The sequence below is a fragment of the Rattus rattus genome, chromosome 15, assembly GCF_011064425.1.
Source record: "Rattus rattus isolate New Zealand chromosome 15, Rrattus_CSIRO_v1, whole genome shotgun sequence".
NCBI lineage: Eukaryota > Metazoa > Chordata > Mammalia > Rodentia > Muridae > Rattus > Rattus rattus.
In genome coordinates this window covers 1,125,814-1,150,062 of record NC_046168.1, presented here as the reverse complement: position 1 = coordinate 1,150,062, position 24,249 = coordinate 1,125,814, and the positions used below count along the sequence as shown (strand labels likewise).

Here is a 24,249-nt window from a genome sequence, read left to right as displayed (position 1 = left end):
AGAGAGAACAAAAACGAGGCTACCGAAGTCATGCCCAGGCAAACAATAAAACTAAGGACTCCCAGTTTTAAAATGAAGTATTATTTAAAAGAAATCATATGTCCTTCTATGGCATCATGCACACCAGGAATATATTTTTAATTTTTGAGACCTAATCTCCCTTGATCATCACATAGCCCAGGCTGAGCTTGCATTCTCTATGTAGAAGATGATGACCTTATATTCCTGATAGTGTGTCTCCACCTCCGGGGCTGGGTTTACAGAGAGACCTAACCTAGGGTCTCCAACAAAGTACACAAGCTCTCTATAAACCAATCCATTCCCCATAGGCCAGGACATATACTTTTATAATTAGAATTTTATTCATTACAGAAAATACACATTCTTTAGGAGAGACTACTGCAAATTCAATCAGGAACATGAAGTGTCCTGATGTAAAATGTTCAGTAACAACAAATTTGGAAAAAATACTTAATAAAGCCAATAAACAAACAAAAATACTATATAAACTAGTAGAGAAAATGAAAAACAAAAGAAGTGAACATTACTACCAGTTTCGAAAAGAAAATGAGAACGCAAAAGCAACAGAAGTATACAAAGAATGAAATGTGTTGTTTCACATGCCTAAAATACTTGGGGAGGATGGATTATCTCCTAGTTGCCTACCAGAGTTTTGGTCTACAATACTAGAAAACACAGGCTTCAAGAATTTGAACTCATTACTCTGAGAATCTCCTGTAAGACACACCTCATACTGGTAGCTCTGGGACAGGGTCCCCACACCACTGACATCCACTAGGTGACCAGGAAAGTGTCCCTCAGCCATAGAGCAGACACCCAGAGTGGCCTCCCTGGCCCTCCTGCACAGCCTCACCCCGACAAACAGCAGCACAGACAAAAGGAAGAGAGAAGACACAGAAGCCAAGGCAATAACCAGGTACAGAGTGAGCACATCCTCATCCTGGTCACTGGGGTCGCGCACCACCTCTGGCAGAGGTAGGTAGGGCTGGGAGAAGCCATCCACCAGAAGCACTTGAAGCATGACGCTGGCAGAGCGCGGAGGCTCTCCATTGTCCTTGACCATTAGCAGCAGCTTGTGCTTGGGCACATCGCGCTCGTTCAGCAGCCTGGTGGTGCGCACTTCGCCATTATGCGCCCACACACTGAACAGTCCCGGCTCCGTGGCCTTAAGCAGCTGGAACGACAGCCAGGCATTCTGGCCAGAGTCAGAGTCCACCGCTACCACCTTGGTGATCAGGTAGCCAGGCTCTGCCGCCCTGGGCAGTAGCTCAGTGAAGGGCACAGAGGCGTTCTGCAGTGGGTAGAGCACGAAGGGCGCATTGTCATTGTCGTCCAGCACCACCACGCGCACCAGAGCCTGGCTGCTGAGTGCAGGTGAGCCTCGATCTGTGGCACCCACGCGGAACTCGAAGGCCTGCAGGGCCTCATAGTCCATTGCCCTGAGCGCGAATAGCTGGCCATTGTCAGTGTTAATGGAGATAAGTGAGGTGAGGGCCAGCTGCGGGTCATGGGGAGGCAGCAGCGAGTAGGTGATGTGGGCATTGGATCCTGAGTCTGAGTCTGTGGCGCTGATGGTGCCTATGTGCAGGGCGGGGCTGTTGTTCTCGCGGACAAACATTGTGTAGGAGGTTTGGGTAAAGGCGGGGGCGTTGTCGTTGATGTCAGACACCTGCACTGTTATGGTGTGCTGGGTTGTGAGCCTGGGTGTGCCCAGGTCTGAGACGAAGATGGTGATGTTGTACTCAGCTCTGCTCTCTCTGTCCAAAGCTCCGTCTGTCATCAGTCTAAAGAAGTTCTCAACAGAAGGTTCCAATGTAAAGGGAATACCTTCCTGGATGGAACAAACTGTCTTTCCATTTTCTCCAGAGTCTCGGTCTCGAACCCAAAACAGTGCCACCTCTGTCTCTGGTGAATTTTCTGGGATGGGATTGGTGAGGGATGACATAATTAGTTCTGGGTAATTATCATTGACATCCACCACCTGAATAGAAACAGAACATTTTCCAGAAAGACCCCCGCCATCGGATGCCTCTATGTCTACTTCATATGAAGATGTTGTCTCAAAGTCCAGTGTTTTAATTAGTCGAACTTCTCCTGATAGAGCATTTAGCTCAAAAGTTTTGCTCATCTTCTGAGAGCTATGAAAAAGAGAGTATGATACCTCTCCATTTGTCCCAATGTCTGAATCCTTAGCAGAGACCTTAGCAACCAGGGAACCCAAGGGGCTGTTCTCTAGGATTTGCACTCGGTAGAAAGCCTGTGCAAACTCAGGGGCATTGTCATTGACATCCAAGACAATAATCCGGATTTGCGAGGTGCCAGTCCTGGGTGGAGAACCGCCATCCAGCGCGGTCAGAGTTAATCTGAACTCTGCCTGCTCCTCGCGATCAAGCTCTTTGTCCAGCACGAGCTCTGGGTATTTTCTCCCATCACCTCGGTTGCGGATGGAAACATGGAAATGAGAATTGGTACCAATTTTATAGTTCTGAATGCTGTTATTTCCCACATCCAAATCCTGAGCGGTTTTGAGTAGAAATGCAGTGTCAACAGGGCTAGTCTCTATGATTTTCACGGTCATTTCTCTTTCAGGAAACTCGGGAGAATGATCATTGATGTCTCCTACTTGTAGCTCAGCTTGAAATATTTCCAGTGGTTTTTTCAGTAACACTTGGAAATGAATGACACAGGGCTCAGTGGGGCCGCACAGCTCCTCCCGGTCCAGTTTTTCATTTAAGATTAGCTTCCCAGTCTGTAGATCAAGCTGCAAGCGTGATTCATTTTCCTCACACACTACTTGGGCTCCTCGAGCAGCTAGCTCCGCAACTCCCAGCCCTAGGTCCTGGACTAGATTTGCCAAAACAGTGCCGCTGGGTGTTTCCTCCATCACAAAGTAACGGCGGGGTTTCCAGCCCGCCCCAGCCACTCCCAGGAAAAGAAAGATTAACAGAACTTGCCTTTGCCTGTGTTCTCTTGCAATCTTCATCTTTGTTTCTGCACCCAGGGTACAAGGACATCCAGATAGCGGTAAACCTGTTAGTTAATAGCTTTCTTGGAAGCGTAGATTGGCAGCATTCTCTGGAGCGTTAAAGGTCTGAGCTCTGCCTAAGGTCTTTTTTGCCTGGGATCTCAAAAAAAATTTTTTTTTAAATCCCCTTTCCGCGTTCGTCATTTTTTTAAGTCTTAGCCTGCAGCGCCACCATGCGTTGACTATGCTCTTCAACAGATCGCTGCATGTTTTCATTCTTTTTATAGTCTATTTGGTTGTCAGAAGTTTAAACACTTAACAACATTACTTTAATTATACAGTCCCTCGTTCAACAAAAAGAATTATTGTTATTAATGTGCCGATTCTAAAATTTGCAAGAATAAACAACCCTGACAAGCTGCTTACCTTCTAGAAATCATACAGTCTGTGCTGGAGACACTCTAGGTGAAACCGAGAGAGAAAAAAACACAGTATCGCCTGATCAGTCACTTTGTAATATTAGTAACATACACCCATGCAAGTTCTTAAAATTCTTTCAGTATAAAGCATGGTTAATATTTCTGGGGTTTCTTTGTAATTTTATGTCTCCTAGGTACCAAAATTGTGGTTCCAGTTGGTTGGGTTTCATAAAGAAAAAAATCTACATATTACTCCCAGCTTATGATATATATTCTACATTTGGTCAGCAACTTAAAATGGCATACAACTATCCAACTATGGGAAAACTCCTGTGAAAGCACCTCTTACCCCATATTTTTTCTCCCAGGTGTCTTTCATTATATGCAGCATAAGTGAATGCATTGGATTATTTCCTGTGTGTAACCTGTAAGTGCTCCCCATTGTTTGCATTACTGCTGCACCCCAATATTCAAAACAACCTTTGGGAGAGAGAAGATGCTCAGCAAATATTTGCTTAGTTTATCATAGAATAAAAGACAAAATTGTGAGGATTTTTTCCTATCATATTTTTTTTTGTTGCTTTGTTGGGATTCTAACTTATTTTAAAATAAGCCGAGTGGACAAGACAGCATTTTCTTCAGTAGCAATTCTTTGTTCATTTCTAATAGTCATTTGAGACAACATGGAGTGATCTAAACCATCTTTTTATTAAAGGGAAAATACTAAGGCTTGTCAAGACCTTGCCTCAGCTTCCTGAGACTACCATTACTTCTGTCTTCAACATTTTCCATTTAGACAAAAGCTTCACATGTCCTTTCTGTGCTACTGGAATAGTTTGCGAACATTTAAATTGTGTTATATTAACATGAAAGGCTCAATAAAAATAAAATTAACAGGTATAGTTACTAATAGGATTCACTAATCCAGGCAAGAATATCAAAACATGCTTTTTGAACAAACAAACATTTACTAAGCTGTATTAGGAGCACATCTTAGTTCTCTGTCCCCAGTTCCCAACCCAATAGTGAAAGTCATGTCAAAATGAAGGTCCTCCACAAGATTACTTGCTTGCTATATCTTTCCTTTCATCTCTTAGAGGTTTGACATTTGGTATTACACCTGTAACACTCCTAACAGAGAGACTAGAATGCATCTGGTTTCTAAAGGGAATTTAAAAGTAAGCAGGATCAGACTGGTTCAACTTAGATTAGCAATGTCCATCACTTGGTCCCATTGCTTGAAACCATAGAGGGACCTGAGTTATTCAAAACAAACTGAACTTTGATCCTATACCTAGGTTGAAGAGAGAGATTTTTCAGAAAATGTAATGTAGGCTAGACAGATGGCAAAGGAGGGATCTAGCTTTTTATAAGTTTTCAGAGAAAACTTCTAAACAACACACACACACACACACACACACACACATTACATGTTGGGCATTCATTAAATCAGTAAAAGTCTTGACATTTCAGAGAAATTGTCATTCCCGATTAATACTGCTGTACAAAAAAAGCATGCATTTTTTTCAGATACTCTAAATATTCTAGATAGGAAAGCAAATATAAGATTAGACAGAAGATACACTGTTAACTCATTAACTTTATCACATTTATCTTCAAAACATCAATGCTTTCATTTTTTTCTGGACAACAATCAAATAGAATGAAAGTGAGGATTTTCAAATCAATAATGATTAATTTTGAGAATTTAACAAATTGATGAAACTGTGACTTGTCAGTAGTGAGTAAAATTCTCTGTCTTCATCAGGAAATGATTTTTTTAAAAGAGACCAACCTGTAAGTATATACATGGAAGTAATCATCTCCTGAATTAGGAAAATAAAGGCAAAATGTTACAAGTTCCTGATGAAGAGAAAACAATAGAAAACGAGAATGTTTAGAAAGAACCAATGTTCATCAGGAACTGTGGCGAGTCAACAAATTGCTAATTGCATCCTAAACCATTCATAGAGGAGGAATTTTCTTTTATGCAATTCACAGCCCACTCAAGGTTGGGAGACAGGCTTTAGGAACCGATTATCTTTGGAATCCTGTACTCATGTCAGACACACCTCGTACTGGTAGCTCTGGGACAGGGTCTCTGCACCGCTGAAGTCCACCAGGTGGCCAGGAAAGTGTCCCTCAGACACAGAGTAGCCACCCAGAGAGGCTGTCGTGGCCTTCCTGCACAGCCTCACCCCCACGAACAGCAGCACAGACAAAAGGAAGAGAGAAGACACAGATGCCAAGGCAATGACCAAGTAGAGTGTGAGCGCTTCCTCATCCACGTTTGTAGGGTCGAGCGCCACCTCTGGCAGAGGCAGGTAGGGCTGAGAGAAGCCATCCACTACCAACAGGTGCAGCGAGACACTGGCAGAACGCGGAGGCTCTCCATTGTCCTTGACCAGTAGCAGCAGTTTGTGCTTGGGCACATCGCGCTCACTCAGCATCCTGGTGGTGCGCACCTCACCATTGTGTGCCCATATGCTGAACAGTCCGGGCTCCGTGGCTTTGAGCAGCTGAAAAGACAGCCAGGCATTCTGGCCAGAGTCACGATCCACAGCCACCACCTTGGTGACCAGGTATCCAGGCTCTGCTGCTCTAGGCAGCAGCTCAGTGCAGGGTGCTGAGGCGTTCTGCAGTGGGTAGAGTATGAAGGGCGCATTGTCATTATCATCCAACACCACCACATGCACCAGAGCCTGGCTGCTGAGTGCGGGCGAGCCTCCGTCTGTGGCACCCACATGGAACTCAAAGGTCTGTAGGGCCTCATAGTCCAGTGCCCTGAGGGCGAACAGCTGCCCATTGTCTGCGTTAACGGAGATGAGTGAGGCGAGGGACAGCTGTGGGTCGTGGAACGGCAGCAGCGAGTAAGTGATGTGGGCATTGGAGCCTGAGTCTGAGTCTGTGGCACTGATGGTGCCTATATGTAGGGCGGGGCTGTTGTTCTCGTGGACAAACATGGTGTAGGAGGTCTGGGTGAAGGCGGGGGCATTGTCGTTGATGTCTGCCACCTGCACTGTTATGGTGTGCTGAGTTGTGAGCCTGGGTGTGCCCAGGTCAGAGACAGTGATGGTGATGTTGTACTCAGCTCTGCTCTCTCTGTCCAGTGGATGCTCTGTTACTAGAGTGTAGAAATTTTTGAAAGTAGGTTTCAAGAGAAAAGGGAGTTTGTCTTGAATTGAACAAATCATTCTCCCATTTTCACCAGAGTCCTGGTCACGTAAACTGAAAATGGCAACCACCATCTCTGACAAACTGTTCTCTTGGATAGGGCTCATAAGGGACGTAATGACTATTTCTGGTGGATTGTCATTCACATCTGTAACCTGAACAATAATGGCTGATTTTCCAGAGAGACCGCCACCATCAATGGCTTGAACATTTACTGTATAAGACTGAATTACCTCAAAATCTAGGACTGTTTTCAAGTGGATTTCACCAGAGATTGGATGGATTTCGAATGTTTTTTGTACATCTCTAGAGATATGAGAAAACGAGTAAGATACCTCTCCATTTATTCCTGAATCTAAATCTTTAGCAGACACCTTGATTACTAGTGAGTCCACGGAACTGTTCTCTGGTACTTGGACCTCATACAGGGTTTTTTCAAACTCAGGGGCATTGTCGTTGACGTCCAGAACCACGACTTGAACCTGTACAGCCCCTGTCCTGGGCAAAGACCCACCATCTATGGCTGTTAGTATTAAGCTAATTGAAGCCTCCTTTTCTCTGTCCAGAGATCTAGCCAGTACCAGCTCTGGATATCTTCTTCCTTTACCACTGTCTTTTAACTTAAGGTAGAAATAGGGGTTAGGGCTAATTGAATAGTTTAGGATAGCATTCATTCCTATATCCAAGTCTTGAGCATTATCCATTTGGAACGAGGTTCCTGGAGTAGCACCTTCTGAGATATTTAGAAATATGAGTTTTTCTAGAAATGTGGGGGTATGGTCATTTACGTCTTCAATCAAAAGCTCAGCCTGAAAAAATTGCAGAGGATTCTCCAATAACACCTGGAAATGCAATATACAGGGTTCACTGGTAGAACAAAGTGCCTCCCTGTCCAGTTTTTTATTCAAAAGCAAGTTGCCAGTCTCCAGTTCTAACTGCAAATAAGGCTGGTAGTCATCAAATATAACTCTGGCCCCCCGTGCAGCCAGGTCACCTACATCCATATCTTTAATGATGTTACCTATAGAGGAGCCAGTCTCCGTTTCTTCTGCCACAGAATAACTCCAGGTCTCCGAAAGAACCAAGGACCCTTCCAGGAAAACAAAGAAAACCAGCACTTGCCTTACATGCTGAGCAGCTCCAAACACAGACTCCATTATTCCTTAGGCTGTATGGTTTCCACTCAGTCTCTGGTGGCTCAGAGAGCGGCTCTGCTCATCTGGACCTTTGGGATTTTATAGATTTGTGATCCTTTCTGGTCTGGTGGGTGCCCCACCTTTGTCGAGAGCCCGAGTGCAGTTTTATCCAGTGCTTTTGCTTCTGCTGGTTAACAGAAACCGGAGCTGCTGGTGTGAAAGATTCTCTCATCCTATCCTGCAGCGCCACCATGTGACTATGCAAGTTGTTGGGTTTCAAAGTCAAGTACATTGGAGACAAAATATTAATTTAAGTAAACTAAATTATATCTTCATCTGTATTCCTATTTCCATTTTTTGTGATTATCACAATAAATTACTATCTGATAGAGCTGCATTGATAGCATTGCTTAAAGTAGAATCTTTGTTTCAAACAATTTATGTTCTTCCTTAAAGACAACTGTAAAACTAAAATCATTGATTTTACAAAAATGAGTATGAGATTCTTAGGAAAACTGCAATTGGCAACCTAGATATCTCTTCAAGGTATTACCATGTGCTCTCAGAAAAGGCGCTTATGTGCTTGAAGTTGAGTCTGGTATGTGCAAATAGTTGTTTGGGGGGAAGTCGGAAATTTTGGGCTAGGTAAATGGTACCAATCTCTTAGGAATACTCACAGGAGACTGATGTGTCTGATTCTGACAACATAAAATTGTAAAACTGAACTTTTCACTATTTTTTGCACATTCAATACTTCCAACAGTGCGATTCTAAGTATTTTATTTATCTACTCCATGATTTGCTCAGTAAATGTTTATTAAGCATATACTTGACCAAGTAATAGTCATAAGCATTGGAGATTGAATGGTTACCATGAAGAAGCGGTTTCTGCCCTGAGAAGGGGCAGGGGAAAGAGAAAGGACCCCTAACATGAAGCAAGATGGCTGCCTTGATGAGGAAGACTCGTGCCAATAGAAGATAATAGTCGAGGAGCAGTAGCCAAGCTTTGGAAGTGGCGAACAGGCCTTTCTGGAGAAAAACATTCTAAGCTGACACGTGTAAAGTAAGTGGAAGTGATCCACACGAATGTGGGTGGTTGGAGGAGTAGCTCAGTGGTAGAGAGAGCACGTGACTCCCTGCTCTCAGGGAGAGGCAAAACACCATGCTACAAATCGAACACGAGAGGTGTGTTTTAAAAGAACTAAAATAAGATCACGGCAATGCCATGGTGCTAGGAAAAAATGGCAAAGCTGAAATTGGAAAGTCAAGCAAACAGTTTTTAAGGCATGCCAGTGGAAGTGTAAGACTGTTAAAGTGTTCTGAACAGAAAAGTAAGATAATTAAGGTTTTGTTTTCTAAAAGATGGGTTTCTCTCAGACTTAAGAATACATTAGAAAGGAGTAATATAAGAACTGGACACCGGCAATAGCTGGCTGCAATAATAGAGGTGGAGACACTAGCCTCAACTAAAAACACAGTGATGGCTTTGCACTGAAACTATGGAATAAGGTAAGATGAAGTGACAGACGGATCATACATTGTTATAACAAGGAAAATTACTTTGTTTACAAGATTTAAAGTCTAAATGATACTAGGGATATCAACCAATGGTGTAAACACAGAAAAAAGAAAAAGTGGGCTATGTATGCAGCTGGAGGCGGAAGACATTTGTACTTTCGGGGAAGGAGAATTTTTAACTTAAAGCATACCTAGGGTATCTAGGAGTTTAAAGAGACCACAGAGCATGCATATAGTTACATATCTGATCCTCTATTATATAAATGAACTGGGGAAATAGGTGAACTCCAGTGACAAATGTTAGAGTTTGCTGGGATAAAGTGTTTGAGACCCTTCAAGAAAAATAATGAAACACAATCTAAGTATGTAACTCAGGGGTAGGGTACCAGAGACCTGGCAGGTGGGAGACTCTCGGGACTCAAAGGGAGGGACCTTAGATGAAACGTCCAACAGTGGGGAGAGGGAACTCATAGAGTTCACCTCCAGTAGAAAGACAGGGCATCAAGTGGAGGGATGGAGTTGCCATCCCACAGTCAAAATCTCTGACCCAGAATTGTTCCTGTCTAAAAGAACTGCAGGAACAAAAACGGAGAAGAGACTGAGGGAAAGGTAGTCCAGGGACTGGCCCAAATTGGGATCCGTTTCAAGGGGAGGCTCCAAGACTTGACACTATTACTGCTACTATTATGTGCTTGAAAGCAGGAGCTGTAAGCATGGCTGTCCTCTGAAAGGCTCAGCAAGCAGGTGACTGAGAAAGATGCAGATACTTTTTTTTTTTTTTTTTTTTTTTTTTTTTTCCGGAGCTGGGGACTGAACCCAGGGCCTTGCGCTTGCTAGGCAAGCGCTCTACCACTGAGCTAAATCCCCAACTCCTTGAATTTATGTCTAGCTTTTTCTTGGAACTCATTCTATAGACTAGGCTGGCCTCGAACTCACAGAGAACCTCCTGTCTCTACCTCCCAAGTGCTGGGATTAAAGGTGTATGCTACCACGCACCAGTAAGATGCAGATACTTACACTCAATCAATAGACTGAGGTCGGGGACTCCTATGGTAGAATTAGGGAAAGGATGGGAGAAGCTGAGGAGGAGGGTGACCCCACAGGAAGACCAGCGTCTCAACTAACCCAGCCACCAAACAGGCAGTATACACTAGCTGGTTTGAGGCCCCGGATACATATATATATATATATACACACACACACACACACACACACACACACACAGAAGGGGACTGCCTGGTCTGGCCTCAGTGGGAGAAGATGTGCCTAACCCTGGAGAGACTTGAGGCCCAGGCAGTAGAGAGGCCTGGTAGGGGTGGGAACCTCCTTTTGGAGATGGGGGAGGAGGATTGGGATGAGGAACTGTGGGAGGGAGGACCTGGAGAGGGATAGCAACTGGACTGTAAAACAAAATAAGTAGAAAAAGAAGAGGAAAATCTTAGTCATTTTAACAGTTTAAGAACTTTATTTCAGGTGCCTGAGAGTTGGCTTATCGGTTCAGAACACTGCCCGGTCTTCCGGAAGATCTGGGTTCGATAATCAGCATGCGCATGGCAGCTCACAACTGTCTGTAGCCAGTTCTAGTGGACCTGATACCCTCGCGCAGACATACGTGCAGACAAATCACCAATGCACATAATGACTGGACTGTAAATAAAGTAAAATTAAAAAATAGAAAATAAATCAGTTAATTTTTTTTATTTTGCTGGGTGGAGGTGGGTGGTTGCACGCACCTTTAATAATAGGACTGGGGAGGCAGAGGCAGCTGAATCGCTGTGCATTTGAGGCCAGCCTGGTTAACAGAGTCAATGTTAGAAAGGCCAGGGCTACACAAAGAAACCTTGACTTGAAAACTAATAAATAAATAAATGAATGAATAAGTAAATAAACAAATTTTTAAAATCTTTATTTTATTTCCTAGGAAGATTTTATCCTGTTCTTTTCTGATATAAGATTATTTACTTAAGATAAGATTATGAACTATTATCTGCTTTAGTAGTGAGTGGTATAGAGTACCACAAATTTTAACCAAGAAAACATGTGTTTAAAGACAACAACATCAAAACCTAGGCTATTTTGATAATTAGAAAGCTTCATTAGAAATCAGAGATCTAAGAAAGCAATTCTTGAAAACACTGTGAAACAAAGACCTCTACTACTGGATTTGGAGGGGCAGCGTTTAAAGAACATTATTTTTTCTGATGAAATAATCTGACAGAGAATACTGCAAATGATCCCAATACAGTTTCTAACCAGGTAAAACAACACTTAGACTCTCTGTTTGTTGGGTTTTAATAGCATATTGGGAAATTCCATATTTAGTAACATTTGCCCCTTTTTAGTTCCTTCCCTCCCCCCCTTCATGTCTTTTGCTGTAGATCCCATTCAGGGCTGCTTGCTGCGGACTCCCCGAAGAATTATAGCAATCACTAGCTCAACACGTCCATCCTAAATATTTAAATCAGCATTTCCATTGCTGGGTCTTATATAAGAAACAGCAGACCCGTTAACACAACACTTCAAGAAAATAAACAAAACAAAACGTGTTTCTTTGCATCACTCTAATCCCAGTAAAGATTTTCAAAGTAACTCTGAGAAAAACACGTGATATGAAAATGCATGCAACGTCAGGAAGACCTTAAATCCAATACAGATTAAGAAAAAAAAAAAAAGCAAGCCTTTGCAATTTGTCAGTAGAAAGAAAATAATAAAAGTTTAAAGGAAATTTTTATTGAATATTAAAACCCAGGCTATTCCGAAAGTTCTCCTTTACCAGCATATTAGAATCGGGGTCCTGGAGTTGAAGACTGGGCATGACTGGCTTCAGGAATTTGAACTCGTTTGTTCCAGTACTTCCTGTCAAACACACCTCATACTGGTAGTTCTGGGACAGGGTTCCAGTGCCGGTAACGTCCACCAGGTGGCCAGGAAAGTGGCCCTCGGGCACAGAGCAGCCACCCAGAGAAGCTGCCCTGGCCTTCTTGCACAGCCTCACCCCCACGAACAGCAGCACAGACAAGAGGAAGAGAGAAGACACAGATGCCAAGGCTATGACCAGGTACAGTGTTAGAGTGTCCTCGTCGTGTGCAGGATTGTGCGCCACCTCTGGCAGAGGCAGGTAGGGCTGAGAGAAGGCATCTACCACTAGCACGTGCAACATAACACTGGCAGAGCGCGGAGGATCTCCATTGTCCTTGACCATCAGCAGCAGTTTGTGCTTGGGTGCATCGCGCTCGCTCAGCAGCCTGGAGGTGCGTACCTCGCCATTGTGCGCCCACACGCTGAACAGCCCCGGCTCCGTGGCTTTGAGCAGCTGGAATGACAGCCAGGCATTCTGGCCAGAGTCGCGGTCCACAGCTACCACCTTGGTAACCAGGTATCCAGGCTCTGCCGCCCTGGGCAGCAGCTCTGTGTAGGGCGCTGAGGCATTCTGCAGCGGGTAGAGCACGAAGGGCGCATTGTCATTGTCGTCCAGCACCACCACGCGCACCAGTGCCTGGCTGCTGAGCGCGGGTGAGCCTCGGTCTGTGGCACCCACGCGGAACTCGAAGGCCTGCAGCGCCTCATAGTCCAGCGCCCTGAGCGCGAACAGCTGCCCATTGTCTGCATTGATGGAGATGAGTGAGTCGAGGGCCAGCTGTGGGTCTCGAGGCGGCAGCAGCGAGTAGGTGATGTGGGCATTGGATCCTGAGTCTGAGTCTGTGGCACTGATGGTGCCTATGTGCAGGGCGGGGCTGTTGTTCTCGCGGACAAACATGGTGTAGGAGGTTTGGGTGAAGGCGGGGGCGTTGTCGTTGATGTCAGACACCTGCACTGTTATGGTGTGCTGGGTTGTGAGCCTGGGTGTGCCCAGGTCAGAGACAGTAATGGTGATGTTGTACTCAGCTTTGCTCTCTCTGTCCAGTGCTTTTTCAGAAAGTAGAGTGAAAAAATTCTTGAAGGTGGGTTTTAGAATAAATGGAAGGTCATCCGGAATAGAGCAAAGGATCCTTCCATTGTCTCCAGAGTCTTGATCTCGGACACTGAACAGAGTGATCAGGGTCTCTGAAGCATTCTCTGGAATTGTCTTTGTAACCGATGATATGATCACTTCTGGTGCATTGTCATTTATATCTACTACTTTAACTGAAAGAGTGCATTTTGCTGAAAGACCTCCACCATCTGTTGCTTGGATAGTTACAGAATAGGACTGTATTACTTCAAAATCCAGCAGTGATCTCAAATTGACTTCCCCAGATGTTGGGTTGATTTCAAAGGTTTTTCTAACATCTTCTGTTGCATGCAAAAATGAATATGATATTTTCCCATAATTTCCCATATCTAAATCTTTAGCAGAGATAGTAATAATACTGGAGCCAACGGGTGTGTCCTCTGGGATCTGCACCTCATAGAAATTCTGAGCAAACTCAGGAGCATTATCGTTGATGTCCAAGACTTTTATGAGAACTAATGTTGTCCCAGACCTGGGTGGAGACCCGCCATCCAATGCTGTAAGTGTCAATCTAAGCTCAGATTCCTCCTCATGATCTAAAGCTCTGTCCAGTACCAGCTCTGGATATATCTTTCCATCACCACTCTCATGAATTTTAACATAGAAATGAGAACTGGGGCTAATGCTGTAGTCCTGGAGACTGTTGCTTCCTATGTCCAGATCCTGTACATTCTCAATTAAAAATGTGGCTCCGATAGCAGCGCTTTCTGGTATTTTAATAGTTGTTTCCTTGTCTAGGAATGTAGGGGCGTGATCATTTATGTCTCTGACATGCAGCTCAGCTCGATAGAACTGTAAAGGGTTTTCCAGTACCACCTGAAAGGGCAGCACACAGGGCTCGGTGGAGCCACACAGCTCTTCACGGTCCAGTCGCTCACTCAGGAGCAAATCTCCGGTCAGCAAATTAAGGAGTAAATGCTTTTTATTATCATCTGACACTACCCTGGCTTCCCTGGAGGACAACTCCGCAACCCCCAGCCCTAAATCCCTTGCCAGATTAGCCACAAAAGAGCCAATTTCTGTTTCCTCTGCTACAGAATAGCGCAAAGACTCAGCACTCGCCTGAGACAATCCCAGCAAAACAAAGAAAACCAAGACTTGCCGTTTCTGCAGGATGAGAGTCTTTCTGTTCCCCATGGTTCCTTCAGGCAACTTCTTCTACTCCAAAATTTAAATTCAATCCCAAATTTGGGAGACAAAGATCCGATATTTCTATTGAAAATCCCTTGTCAGCTCTGTCGGTGAAGCTCCTGTAATACCTCCCTTCTCACTGAATTGGTCCTTTGGATAGTGGAACCTACAGGGCGGGCTACGCACTATTTCATCTTATCCTACAGCGCCACCATGTGTCTCTGTGAATTTTTTCATTTAATATTTTTCTCCTAAAATTTTATGTCTATCTAGAATATTCAAAAGCAAATTTCACATAGTTTATATTTATCTCTAAATATCCAGGTGTTATTTATAATTAGCAACGCCTTTAAAATATAACTGCAAATCATTACCACAATACACATGTAGAAATACTTCTTGGATATAGCTTATATCTCAGTCTGTTTGAGCTTTCCTGGTTTTCTATAAAATGTCTGGTGTTGTTGGTTTGTTTGAAATAATATCCAAACACAGTCCATTCTCTGTATGAAATCATTAGTGCTTTGAATGTTCAACTCAAAAAAGATACAATAAAGTGCTCCAAAATAAATAAAAATATTTATTTCAAGACAATTACTTAGTGGTTACAAATGTTTACCTCATCAACTCTGGTAAATATTTGTTGGGGTGGAGTTCATTATTTAATTATTACTCCACTACTTTTTACACTTACACACACATACACACACGAATAAGGAAAAATACAAAACATACTACTTTTTTGTTAATAGAGAACTTATGACAAGGTAATATTAGATTCTTGCTTTTACATTGAAAACACAGTAAGGTTTGGTGGTGCATACTTTCAATCCCAACACTTGAGAGGCAGAAGTAGGGGGATCCGTAAGAGTTTAAGGTAAGCATGGTCTACACAGTTAGCTCTATGTTAGTGAGAGTTATGTAGGGAGACACTGTCTGAAAAGACATATACACATATGCATACAAACATGTCTTTATGTGCATATTGGAAGATATGACACTGTAAGATGATCCTTTTAAGAACTTTTCAGGGAATAAGAATTCATTAGCTAGTAATTAAAGATGTAACAGTGCATAGGTAAAGAGTAACAGAAACGTCTTGAAGAGACACGTAACTGTGATCTAGGAGGTGGACAATGTTTAGGAACACTGAATTGTGGTTCTACCACTCACTCTCTATAGACCTGGACAAACTCTATACCTTTGTCTCCTTATCTATAAGTAGAATGCTGATAGTCTTGTCTCCAAGGGTTTTTGTTGTAGAAACTAATGAGTTGACATTTGCAAAGTAACCAGAAGGAAATTAACTAAATGTCTGTTAAGAGAAAACAATTGAATTATGTGGCAGTACCTTAGTAATGGTGTGAGTCCTGGTTCAGTCTCTAGCTTCAAAATAAAATTAAATAGAACAATCAAAACGTAGGCGCCAAATTTCATTTATGTTGAATATGTACGACTTTCCATTGTTACTAGGTATTAGGTATTAGCAATCCAGGAATAATTTAAATTATATGAGTAGGCGGGTATAGTTCATGGACAAGTGCTACTCTTATTTAAAAAAAAGAAATTTTAGTGTTGGTGAATTTCCTTGTACCATCCTTGGTAGAACAACGTTCACTTATTTGTTTTAAAAAAGAAAAATAGACAGAAAAAGAAAAAGAAGACACTGAGTTCAACATCATTCTTTGAAAGACAAGCAGAATGTCAAAAAACCAAGAAAAACAGCAGCAAATACCTCAAAGTCAAGAAAAAACATGTTAACATTGTCTCTTGTATTTAAGTCAGCATTTGTGGATGACCCTGATAGGTGTCTTCTAAAATACGTACCATTCTTCTACATGTAATGTTTGCTGTGCCATCATGGACTCTATCCCTCTGAAACTATAAGTCTAGAGTTAAGCATTTTTTTTTAGAATAAGTTGCCATGATCATATGTTTTATAACAGCAATAGAAAAGTAACTAAGACACAAGGCTGACCTGCCTATCTGAACCTGCTTGTGGTTTGGTTTGACCTTAGCAATTTTACAGATGGATGGAAAACAGAATTTACTACTTTTTTTTTGTCTGGGATAGAAGAGTTCTAAATGTTAATCTTTCCCCCAAGTCATCTAGAACATAGGTATAACAGTGAGAAGTTACAGCCATATAGACAATTAGTTTGCCATAAACAATGTTGGAGCAGTCATTTGGAGTGAAATCTGATCCTAGAAGAACCATGGGGGCAAAGCTGCTCCCTCTATACAACCATTTCATTGACATTGTCACATGCAAGAGAAAGACTTTACAAAACACTGAGTAGTTGCATCTCTTTGTTTTGATGATAAATATTACTTAGTGTATATAGACATTATTTATGACCTTTAAAATGGAATTTTCAGTAGAATGCTTGCAAATAAAATAAAACTACCCTTGGCTAATGTGAAAGTAACTTCTTTTTTCAGATGTACTTCCCAATTCAATCTGGACTGCCACAAAGGCAGCAGGAAGCACAGGGAGGGTTTCCTTTTGCATCCCAGGTAAAAGTAACTTTTATTCAATAGATGTAATTGTCGGCTCAGAGACTTAGTGATGAAAAGCTCACATTTTAGAAGTTTGGTTAGTTACATGTATGTGAATGTAGGAGCTCCCGAAGTGAACTCTCGGTTACTCTCCGCTAGAGTTAGGAAACACACAATTCCTTCAAAAAAGTAGAGAAGTCTCGATGTCTGGAAAAGCTTGAAGCAACAAGACAATTACCTGGACCTTCTGTCTGCTGTTCTGTCTGTACGACTCTTCTGTCTGGGTGCTTTAGAGAAGATCTAGCTGACTTGGAATCATAGTCTTCTAGAGTTGTTCTTTATGGCTTTGAACATCTTTGTTGAAAAAGAGGCATCATAGTATCTCACACACGAGCTACAGAGTTCAGTGGTTATTCATATATTTGCAAAACTGAACAACTATTAGCAGTATTTCTAATTTAAAACCATTTCTCATTTATCTCCCATATAAATTGTTCCCAACTAGTCTACATCCTACATGTTTTCCCAGCCTTAGACAACCACCAAAACACGTTCTGTCTCCAACTTCTACTTTTCAAAGCAGGAAGTTAAACTTAATTAGCCCATATGCACATTTTGCCTGGATGCAGAGGTTCCATAGTTTGACTGACTGATAATGAAACGGTAGCTTTCAAAAAGTTCAAACACTGGGTTGTCTTGGATATGGGAGGGATTTTAACTAACTAATTAAAATTAGTTAACTAACACAGTGTTAAGTTTCTGGCATTGACGCTGACTCTAGTCCATGGGACGGGGAGCATTCTCACTTAGTTCCACTCCCATCCTTACTGTCACATCTTCACCATCCTTCTCTGTCCATGATACCCATCATCTCTCATTTTCCTCCTTCTGGAGTGCAGACTTTAGATCTGTGAGGAAATTCACAGGAAACTTCCTTTCCCAACCATTACATTTCTCCTGTAATTACTTATGTTCTACTCACATACCACAATTACATTTCTTGGTAATTATCAGACCGTCAAGGGCAAGAACCCTTATAGGTTGGTCCTTCTCTACACAAGATGAAACTTTCTCCTCTGTGGTGGTCTGGTGGTTTGAACTTTTTTTTTTAAATTAGAACATGGCACGCCTATACATTAAAACATGTAGTCATTAATCTTTCGGATTCTGCCCTTCAGTGGAGTCTGAGACAGACTCAGTGGCTTATGACCATATCAGGAAATTCAAACAATAGAATAAGAAAGGAAAATTCAAGCTCACAATAGACTAAGTACTCTTCCTACTAGATTTGCATGTTGTAATACACACAGCAATTGTGTGTACTTGTGAATTAGTACTCAGTGCACGTTCATTTATTTCAGGGAGAATATAAGCAAAATTACATATTACCTTACAAGCTTGGTTTCTCCTATTCAAACTATTGTTTAGGTGCCTATTCTTACACCTAGCTTACATTCTGTCCTTGTGAAGTTAGTGAGACACTCGTAAAATTAAACTCATATTTCAAGATTTTATAAGTAACCACAGCATGTTCCTGCAGCCACCTTCCAGGACACATAAAATAGTGTTAATAAAAAGCTCACCACCTCTCCCCTCTTGTTTATTATGTGCTTTGATCTATCTGGAGATCTAGCACTGAGCTGTCCCCAGACCCACTATGGGCTCCTTCTCAACAGGCCTAATGGTTGTATCACAGTATTTTCCAATAAAATCAATACACACACACACACACACACACACACACACACACATATATATATATATATATATATATATATATATTAGGTTGCTATAAAAGAAAGCTTACTTGAAAATAGCACCCAAAATAACAAGCCACAACAAAAACTAGAAAAGGAGAGCCAACAAAAGATATGCTTGAAATTTTTAACTTCTCCTAAAATGGTCTGTTTATTTCAACTGGAAAAGACATATGGGAAAGGGGCGGGGTAAATTATTTACAAGTTAGGTCATCAGAGAGAATGGCTATCAGAGAGATGGCTTACCATCTTATTACAAGCGTTGGCATAAATTGAAAAGTAGGAGGGACATAACATGCAAACACTAGATTTGAAGATCATGCAAATTCGGAGAAATACACATTATCATGGAATAGCCACAAGATGAAATACAGCATCAATTACAGTCACTAAATAACCCAAAACTATTGCGTAAAGTAGGACTTTCCTCCATTTCTTTCCCAGGGAACTGGGGTTTTAAATTGGGGGAAACTGGCTTCAAGAATCTGAACTCATTTGTCCCACTACCTCCCATCAGACACACCTCATACTGGTAGCTCTGAGACAGAGTTCCCGCACCGCTAATGTCGACGAGATGATCAGGAAAGTGTCCCTCAGGCACAGAACAACCACCCAGAGAGGCTGCCCTGGCTCTCCTGCACAGCCTCACTCCCACAAACAGCATCACAGACAGGAGGAAGAGAGAAGACACAGAGGCCAAAGCAATAACCAGGTACAGCGTGAGCATGTTGTCAACATCCGGCATGGAGTCCCGCGCCACTTCTGGCAGAGGCAGGTAGGGCTGGGAGAAGCCATCCACTAGTAGCACTTGCAGCATGACGCTGGCAGAGCGCGGAGGATCTCCATTGTCCTTGACCAGCAGCAGCAACCTGTGTTTGGGCACATCACGCTCGCTCAACAGCCTAGTGGTGCGCACCTCACCATTGTGGGCCCACACACTAAATAGCCCGGGCTCTGTGGCCTTGAGCAGCTGGAATGACAGCCAGGCATTCTGGCCAGAGTCGCGGTCCACAGCTACCACCTTGGTAACCAGGTATCCAGGCTCTGCCGCCCTGGGCAGCAGCTCTGTGTAGGGCGCTGAGGCATTCTGCAGCGGGTAGAGCACGAAGGGCGCATTGTCATTGTCGTCCAGCACCACCACGCGCACCAGTGCCTGGCTGCTGAGCGCGGGTGAGCCTCGGTCTGTGGCACCCACGTGGAACTCGAAGGCCTGCAGCGCCTCATAGTCCAGCGCCCTGAGCGCGAACAGCTGCCCGTTGTCAGCATTGATGGAAATGAGCGAGTCGAGGGCCAGCTGAGGGTCTCGAGGCGGCAGCAGCGAATAGGTGATGTGGGCATTGGAGCCTGAGTCTGAGTCTGTGGCACTGATGGTGCCTATGTGCAGGGCGGGGCTGTTGTTCTCGCGGACAAACATGGTGTAGGAGGTTTGGGTGAAGGCCGGGGCGTTGTCGTTGATGTCAGACACCTGCACTGTTATGGTGTGCTGGGTTGTGAGCCTGGGTGTGCCCTGGTCTGAGACAGAGATGGTGATGTTGTACTCAGCTCTGTTCTCTCTATCCAGTGCTCCCTCCGTTTCTAAGTGGTAGTAATTTTCAATAGAAGATTTTAGCACAAACGGGAGATCCTCCGGAATACTGCAAACCATCTTGCTGTTCTCTCCTGAGTCCTTGTCTTGAATACTAAAAATCATAACTAAAGTCTCTACAGCATTTTCTGGGATTGGACTGACAAATGATGACACAGCAATTTCAGGAAAATTGTCGTTCACATCCATCACCTGAATTCTTACTGTAGATTTCCCAAAAAGTCCTCCCCGATCAGTAGCTTTAATGATTATTGAGTAGGATTCAGTCGTTTCAAAGTCCAAATAGCCTATTAAACTTATTTCTCCAGAATTTTTATTAATTGCAAATGTTTTTCGAATATCCTCTGATGCATGGGAAAAGGCATATGAGAGTTCACCATTAGTTCCCGAGTCTAAGTCCGAAGCCGATGCAGTGATAATCAGTGAACCAAGCCTGCTATTCTCTGGAATCCTCACTTCATAGAACATTTGGTCAAATTCAGGGGAGTTGTCATTGGCATCTATGACTTCCACTCGAACCAATGCAGTCCCAGACCTGGATGGAGTCCCTCCATCCAAAGCAGTGAGGATGAGACTAAGCTCAGGCTGCTCCTCATAATCCAGCACTTTGTCCAGAACTAACTCTGGGTATTTCCTGCCGTCGGGATTAACTCTCATTGTAACGTGGAAATGAGAGCTCTGGCTTATCATGTAGCTTTTAACAGTATTGATTCCTACATCTAAATCAGTTGCACTTTCTAGTAAGAACACAGCACCAACAGGACTGTTTTCTGGGATTTCTAAAACCATTTCCTTTTCCAAGAATACAGGGGAGTTGTCATTTACATCCATGACCTGAAGCTCAACTTGCAAAATCTTTAAGGGGTTTTTCAGTAACACCTGGAAATGGAGCACACAGGGCTCAATGGAGCCACACAGCTCCTCACGGTCTAGTGGTTCACTTAGGAGCAAATCTCCTGTATTTATGTTCAATTGCAAAGGCAGTTTATTATTATTAGAGGCCACTTGAGCCCCTCGTGCAGACAGCTCACCCACCTCAAGCCCCAGGTCCTTTTCCAAATTCCCTACCAAGGCCCCACTCGGCATTTCCTCCACCACTGAAAGTCTCCTGGCCACAGAGTGTGCTCGAGACATTCCTAGGAAAACAAAGAGAAGCAAGACTTGCCTTGTCTGCAGATAGTGTTCCCCTCGGTTCTCCATAGTTCCTTTCCTGAAGGCTTCTGGCAGAATCACTTCTGCTCCACCACACTCTTCTGCAAAATGTGCCCCTTGATTTTTCCACAGAATCCCCAGAATCCGAAGGATAAATGGTTTCTACGTAGCACCCTCCTGGGTTGTTTTTCTGTGCTCACTTGGGCTGTGTCTGCTGCATTTATTGTAATTTTTTTTTCTTGTAACATTATCCTGCAGCGCCACCATGTGTCTTCACAGGTTTTCACAGTTTGATGAATACCACTTAAGTTTCATTCACATCAGATTTCTCTCAGAGACACATTTATTATGTGGTTACTGGTATATTTTGTCACTAGTGTTTTTATGGCTCACTATGATGTTAGTGTTTGTTTTAAAGTCCTTGGTAAGCATCTCAGGAGTATCACATTATTAAGTTTAACACATCCCTTTACCACTTGGCCTTGCTTAGGAGAAAATGTCCACAGAATGTTTCAGAGGATATCCTTGGATTATGAAACTGGATTAGTCGGGAGATGGAACACATTAAGGAATATATTATATAAATTCATAGTTTAGTCCAAGTTTCTTACAAGTGACAACAATTCAGTAAGTGGTGCACAATACAAACGTGCTGTTTTGAGAAAAGGACACTCATACTCCTAAAGCTGACCTCTCCCAGGTTCTCAAAATATTCCACCAACAACACATAGCAAGGAGCTCAGGGAGGAAAAAGATAGAAATGTGCTTTCCTGAAGAAAGCAAAAATTTAATCTCTGAATGAAACCAATTAATGCCATGTTCCTTTAATGAAGCAATATATGGTTACTTGAGTATAGTATTGTATAGATAGCTTTCAGTGACACAGCCTACTCTGTGCTTGCTAGCATCACCTCTGAAACTTGGAGGGTTTTAGCTCTAGCTGGAGTTCACGATTGCTACTGAAGGAGAAAACTGTTGGAAATAAGTGCTAGGAACTCATCGATGATGCCCCCTACTGAAAGTTTCAAAAGTACCTCAGGAATGAATGAAACCGTTCCAGTTGAAAAATGCTAATTTGAGTTGAATTTTTAAAAATGTAAGTTCTATATATGGTTGAAAAATAAACCGGAACAAAAGAGACTGAAAGGTAGGTAGACTGGTTATATGCACAGTTATTTTTTCCACCTTTGAAATACTCATTCAGCCGATAGAAAAGTAATGATATTAGGAACTCACAAAATTAAAGTACACGGGTAGCACACATGTGTTTAATGATAGAAAGCAATTGAAGAAAGTACGAAGTTCTAGGAAATGGCTAAAAATCTATCCCTGAAGAAAGGGAAATTGATGTGTTTGTCTAACAGAATAGCATTCACATTCCAGATTCAGAGAAATGGGAAGATTAAAGTTAATCTTGAGATGAATAAGTTATAAATTGAAGCTGTAATTACAGTAATGTTGAATTCTCTGTTCTCAGTGTCTACAGAGATAGAAAAGTCACTCATGGTAGAGATTTGAAGAGATCAGCAAACTTTCTCAAGTCTTTGACATCTAAGTCACACTAAACAAAAGTAGAACTTACTAAACAAAAGTAGAACTCTAGATTTAGATTTTTGAGTAGTGAGACTTCAAATCTCTTCTCAAGCATCAATTTCAGACTGTAGAACACAAGTTGTGTTGTTGGCACGACATAATCTCACACATTAGTTAATACCGAATTCTAACGTAAAAAGTGTGAAAGCTCAAATAAATTCTTATGCTTCGTGTTGTGGCTCTGCCTAGAAAATATCTCTGCCTTAGCATGGTAACATTAAAATGAAGTCTTGTCATCCACACCTGTTCAATCACAAAAGGTTGACACCCAGTGTTTTAAATGCAGAATTCTTCATTATGAGAAGAGCCAAAGACTACATGATATTTGAGAGGATATCTATAACATGAAGTAGAAAGGCTCAAAACAATATCCATGGCCATAAAGATAGTTTAGAGAGTAAAAACTCTTTCTGTGCAAATCTGGATCTGATTTTAATCACTACTATTTATGTAAAAAGCAGATGTAGCACTGCACATTTTTAATCAAAAATTTTATCTACAGACAGTAGATACAGACAAAAGAATCACCAACACACACACACACACACACACACACACACACACACACACACACACACCCCAATACAAACTACAAAGCAAAAAGAAACAAGAGGAAATGCATACGGTTAGATGGAGGAAAATGTCTCTGGAAATGTCTGATCAATATCACCAGAAAAATGAAATCTAAGAAAAAAAAATGCTTGCTTACATCTTCCATGATTTTTTGTGTTTCAAACACATGTACCCATTTCATGTTAATAACATTTGTATGGAGTATTGTAGGATTGTCATACAGTTGAAGGCAGGTACAAGATAGAATGAGGCCTGTCATTGGATGAGAAGGAAGGATTGGCGAGAGAAAAGTTCAAGGGAAGAGGAGGAGACTGGAATAGAAGGAGACTGGAGACTGGAGGCGATGGGAGAGAAGCCGCAGAGAGAACATGGAGGCTGATGTTAAGATTCCACTCTGTGTATTTACAGGTTGTTATGAATGTTCTTAAGGGATGGATATGCACAGGGCTTTGCATGTTTAGGTGGGCAATTATATCTTATCAATTGGATCAGAGGTTATTGTTTTGTATGATCTTTCTTGTAGTGACTGAAGTTTAAGGGAGTGTTTGGCAGCTAGAGACACTGAACTGCCACAGAATTGGGATGTGTGTTTCTGGAAAGATCTCTACCAGATATCTTGGGGTACTGCGGTGCTGGATCTAGTGGGGTAAAAGATGGCTCCCCCCTTTTTTTATAATTTTACAGTAAGAGTATGTATTCTTATTATAAGAGAAATGATGGGTTAGAACTGGGGCA

At 42.4% G+C, this 24,249-nt stretch overlaps 4 protein-coding genes and 1 non-coding gene across 5 annotated transcripts; all 5 read right to left on the bottom strand.

The window, feature by feature from the left end:
• Positions 1-340: 340 nt before the first annotated feature.
• LOC116884567 (protocadherin beta-15-like) lies at positions 341-3,956 on the bottom strand. The gene has a single exon (XM_032885709.1). The coding sequence runs from the start codon at positions 3,002-3,004 to the stop codon at positions 617-619; it is 2,388 nt and encodes a 795-aa protein (XP_032741600.1). The 5' UTR covers positions 3,005-3,956; the 3' UTR covers positions 341-616.
• Positions 3,957-4,987: 1,031 nt separating this feature from the next.
• LOC116884566 (protocadherin beta-18-like) lies at positions 4,988-8,054 on the bottom strand. The gene has a single exon (XM_032885708.1). The coding sequence runs from the start codon at positions 7,734-7,736 to the stop codon at positions 5,463-5,465; it is 2,274 nt and encodes a 757-aa protein (XP_032741599.1). The 5' UTR covers positions 7,737-8,054; the 3' UTR covers positions 4,988-5,462.
• Positions 8,055-11,110: 3,056 nt separating this feature from the next.
• Positions 11,111-16,801, bottom strand: LOC116884866 (protocadherin beta-14-like). The gene has a single exon (XM_032886105.1). The coding sequence runs from the start codon at positions 14,359-14,361 to the stop codon at positions 11,962-11,964; it is 2,400 nt and encodes a 799-aa protein (XP_032741996.1). The 5' UTR covers positions 14,362-16,801; the 3' UTR covers positions 11,111-11,961.
• LOC116885113 lies at positions 16,796-16,902 on the bottom strand. The gene has a single exon (XR_004385978.1). It is a non-coding gene; the product is annotated as a small nucleolar RNA SNORA31 (small nucleolar RNA).
• Positions 16,903-18,724: 1,822 nt separating this feature from the next.
• LOC116884865 (protocadherin beta-11-like) lies at positions 18,725-22,636 on the bottom strand. The gene has a single exon (XM_032886104.1). It carries the CDS (start codon positions 21,394-21,396, stop codon positions 18,988-18,990), a length of 2,409 nt encoding a protein of 802 aa, XP_032741995.1. The 5' UTR covers positions 21,397-22,636; the 3' UTR covers positions 18,725-18,987.
• Positions 22,637-24,249: the final 1,613 nt, after the last annotated feature.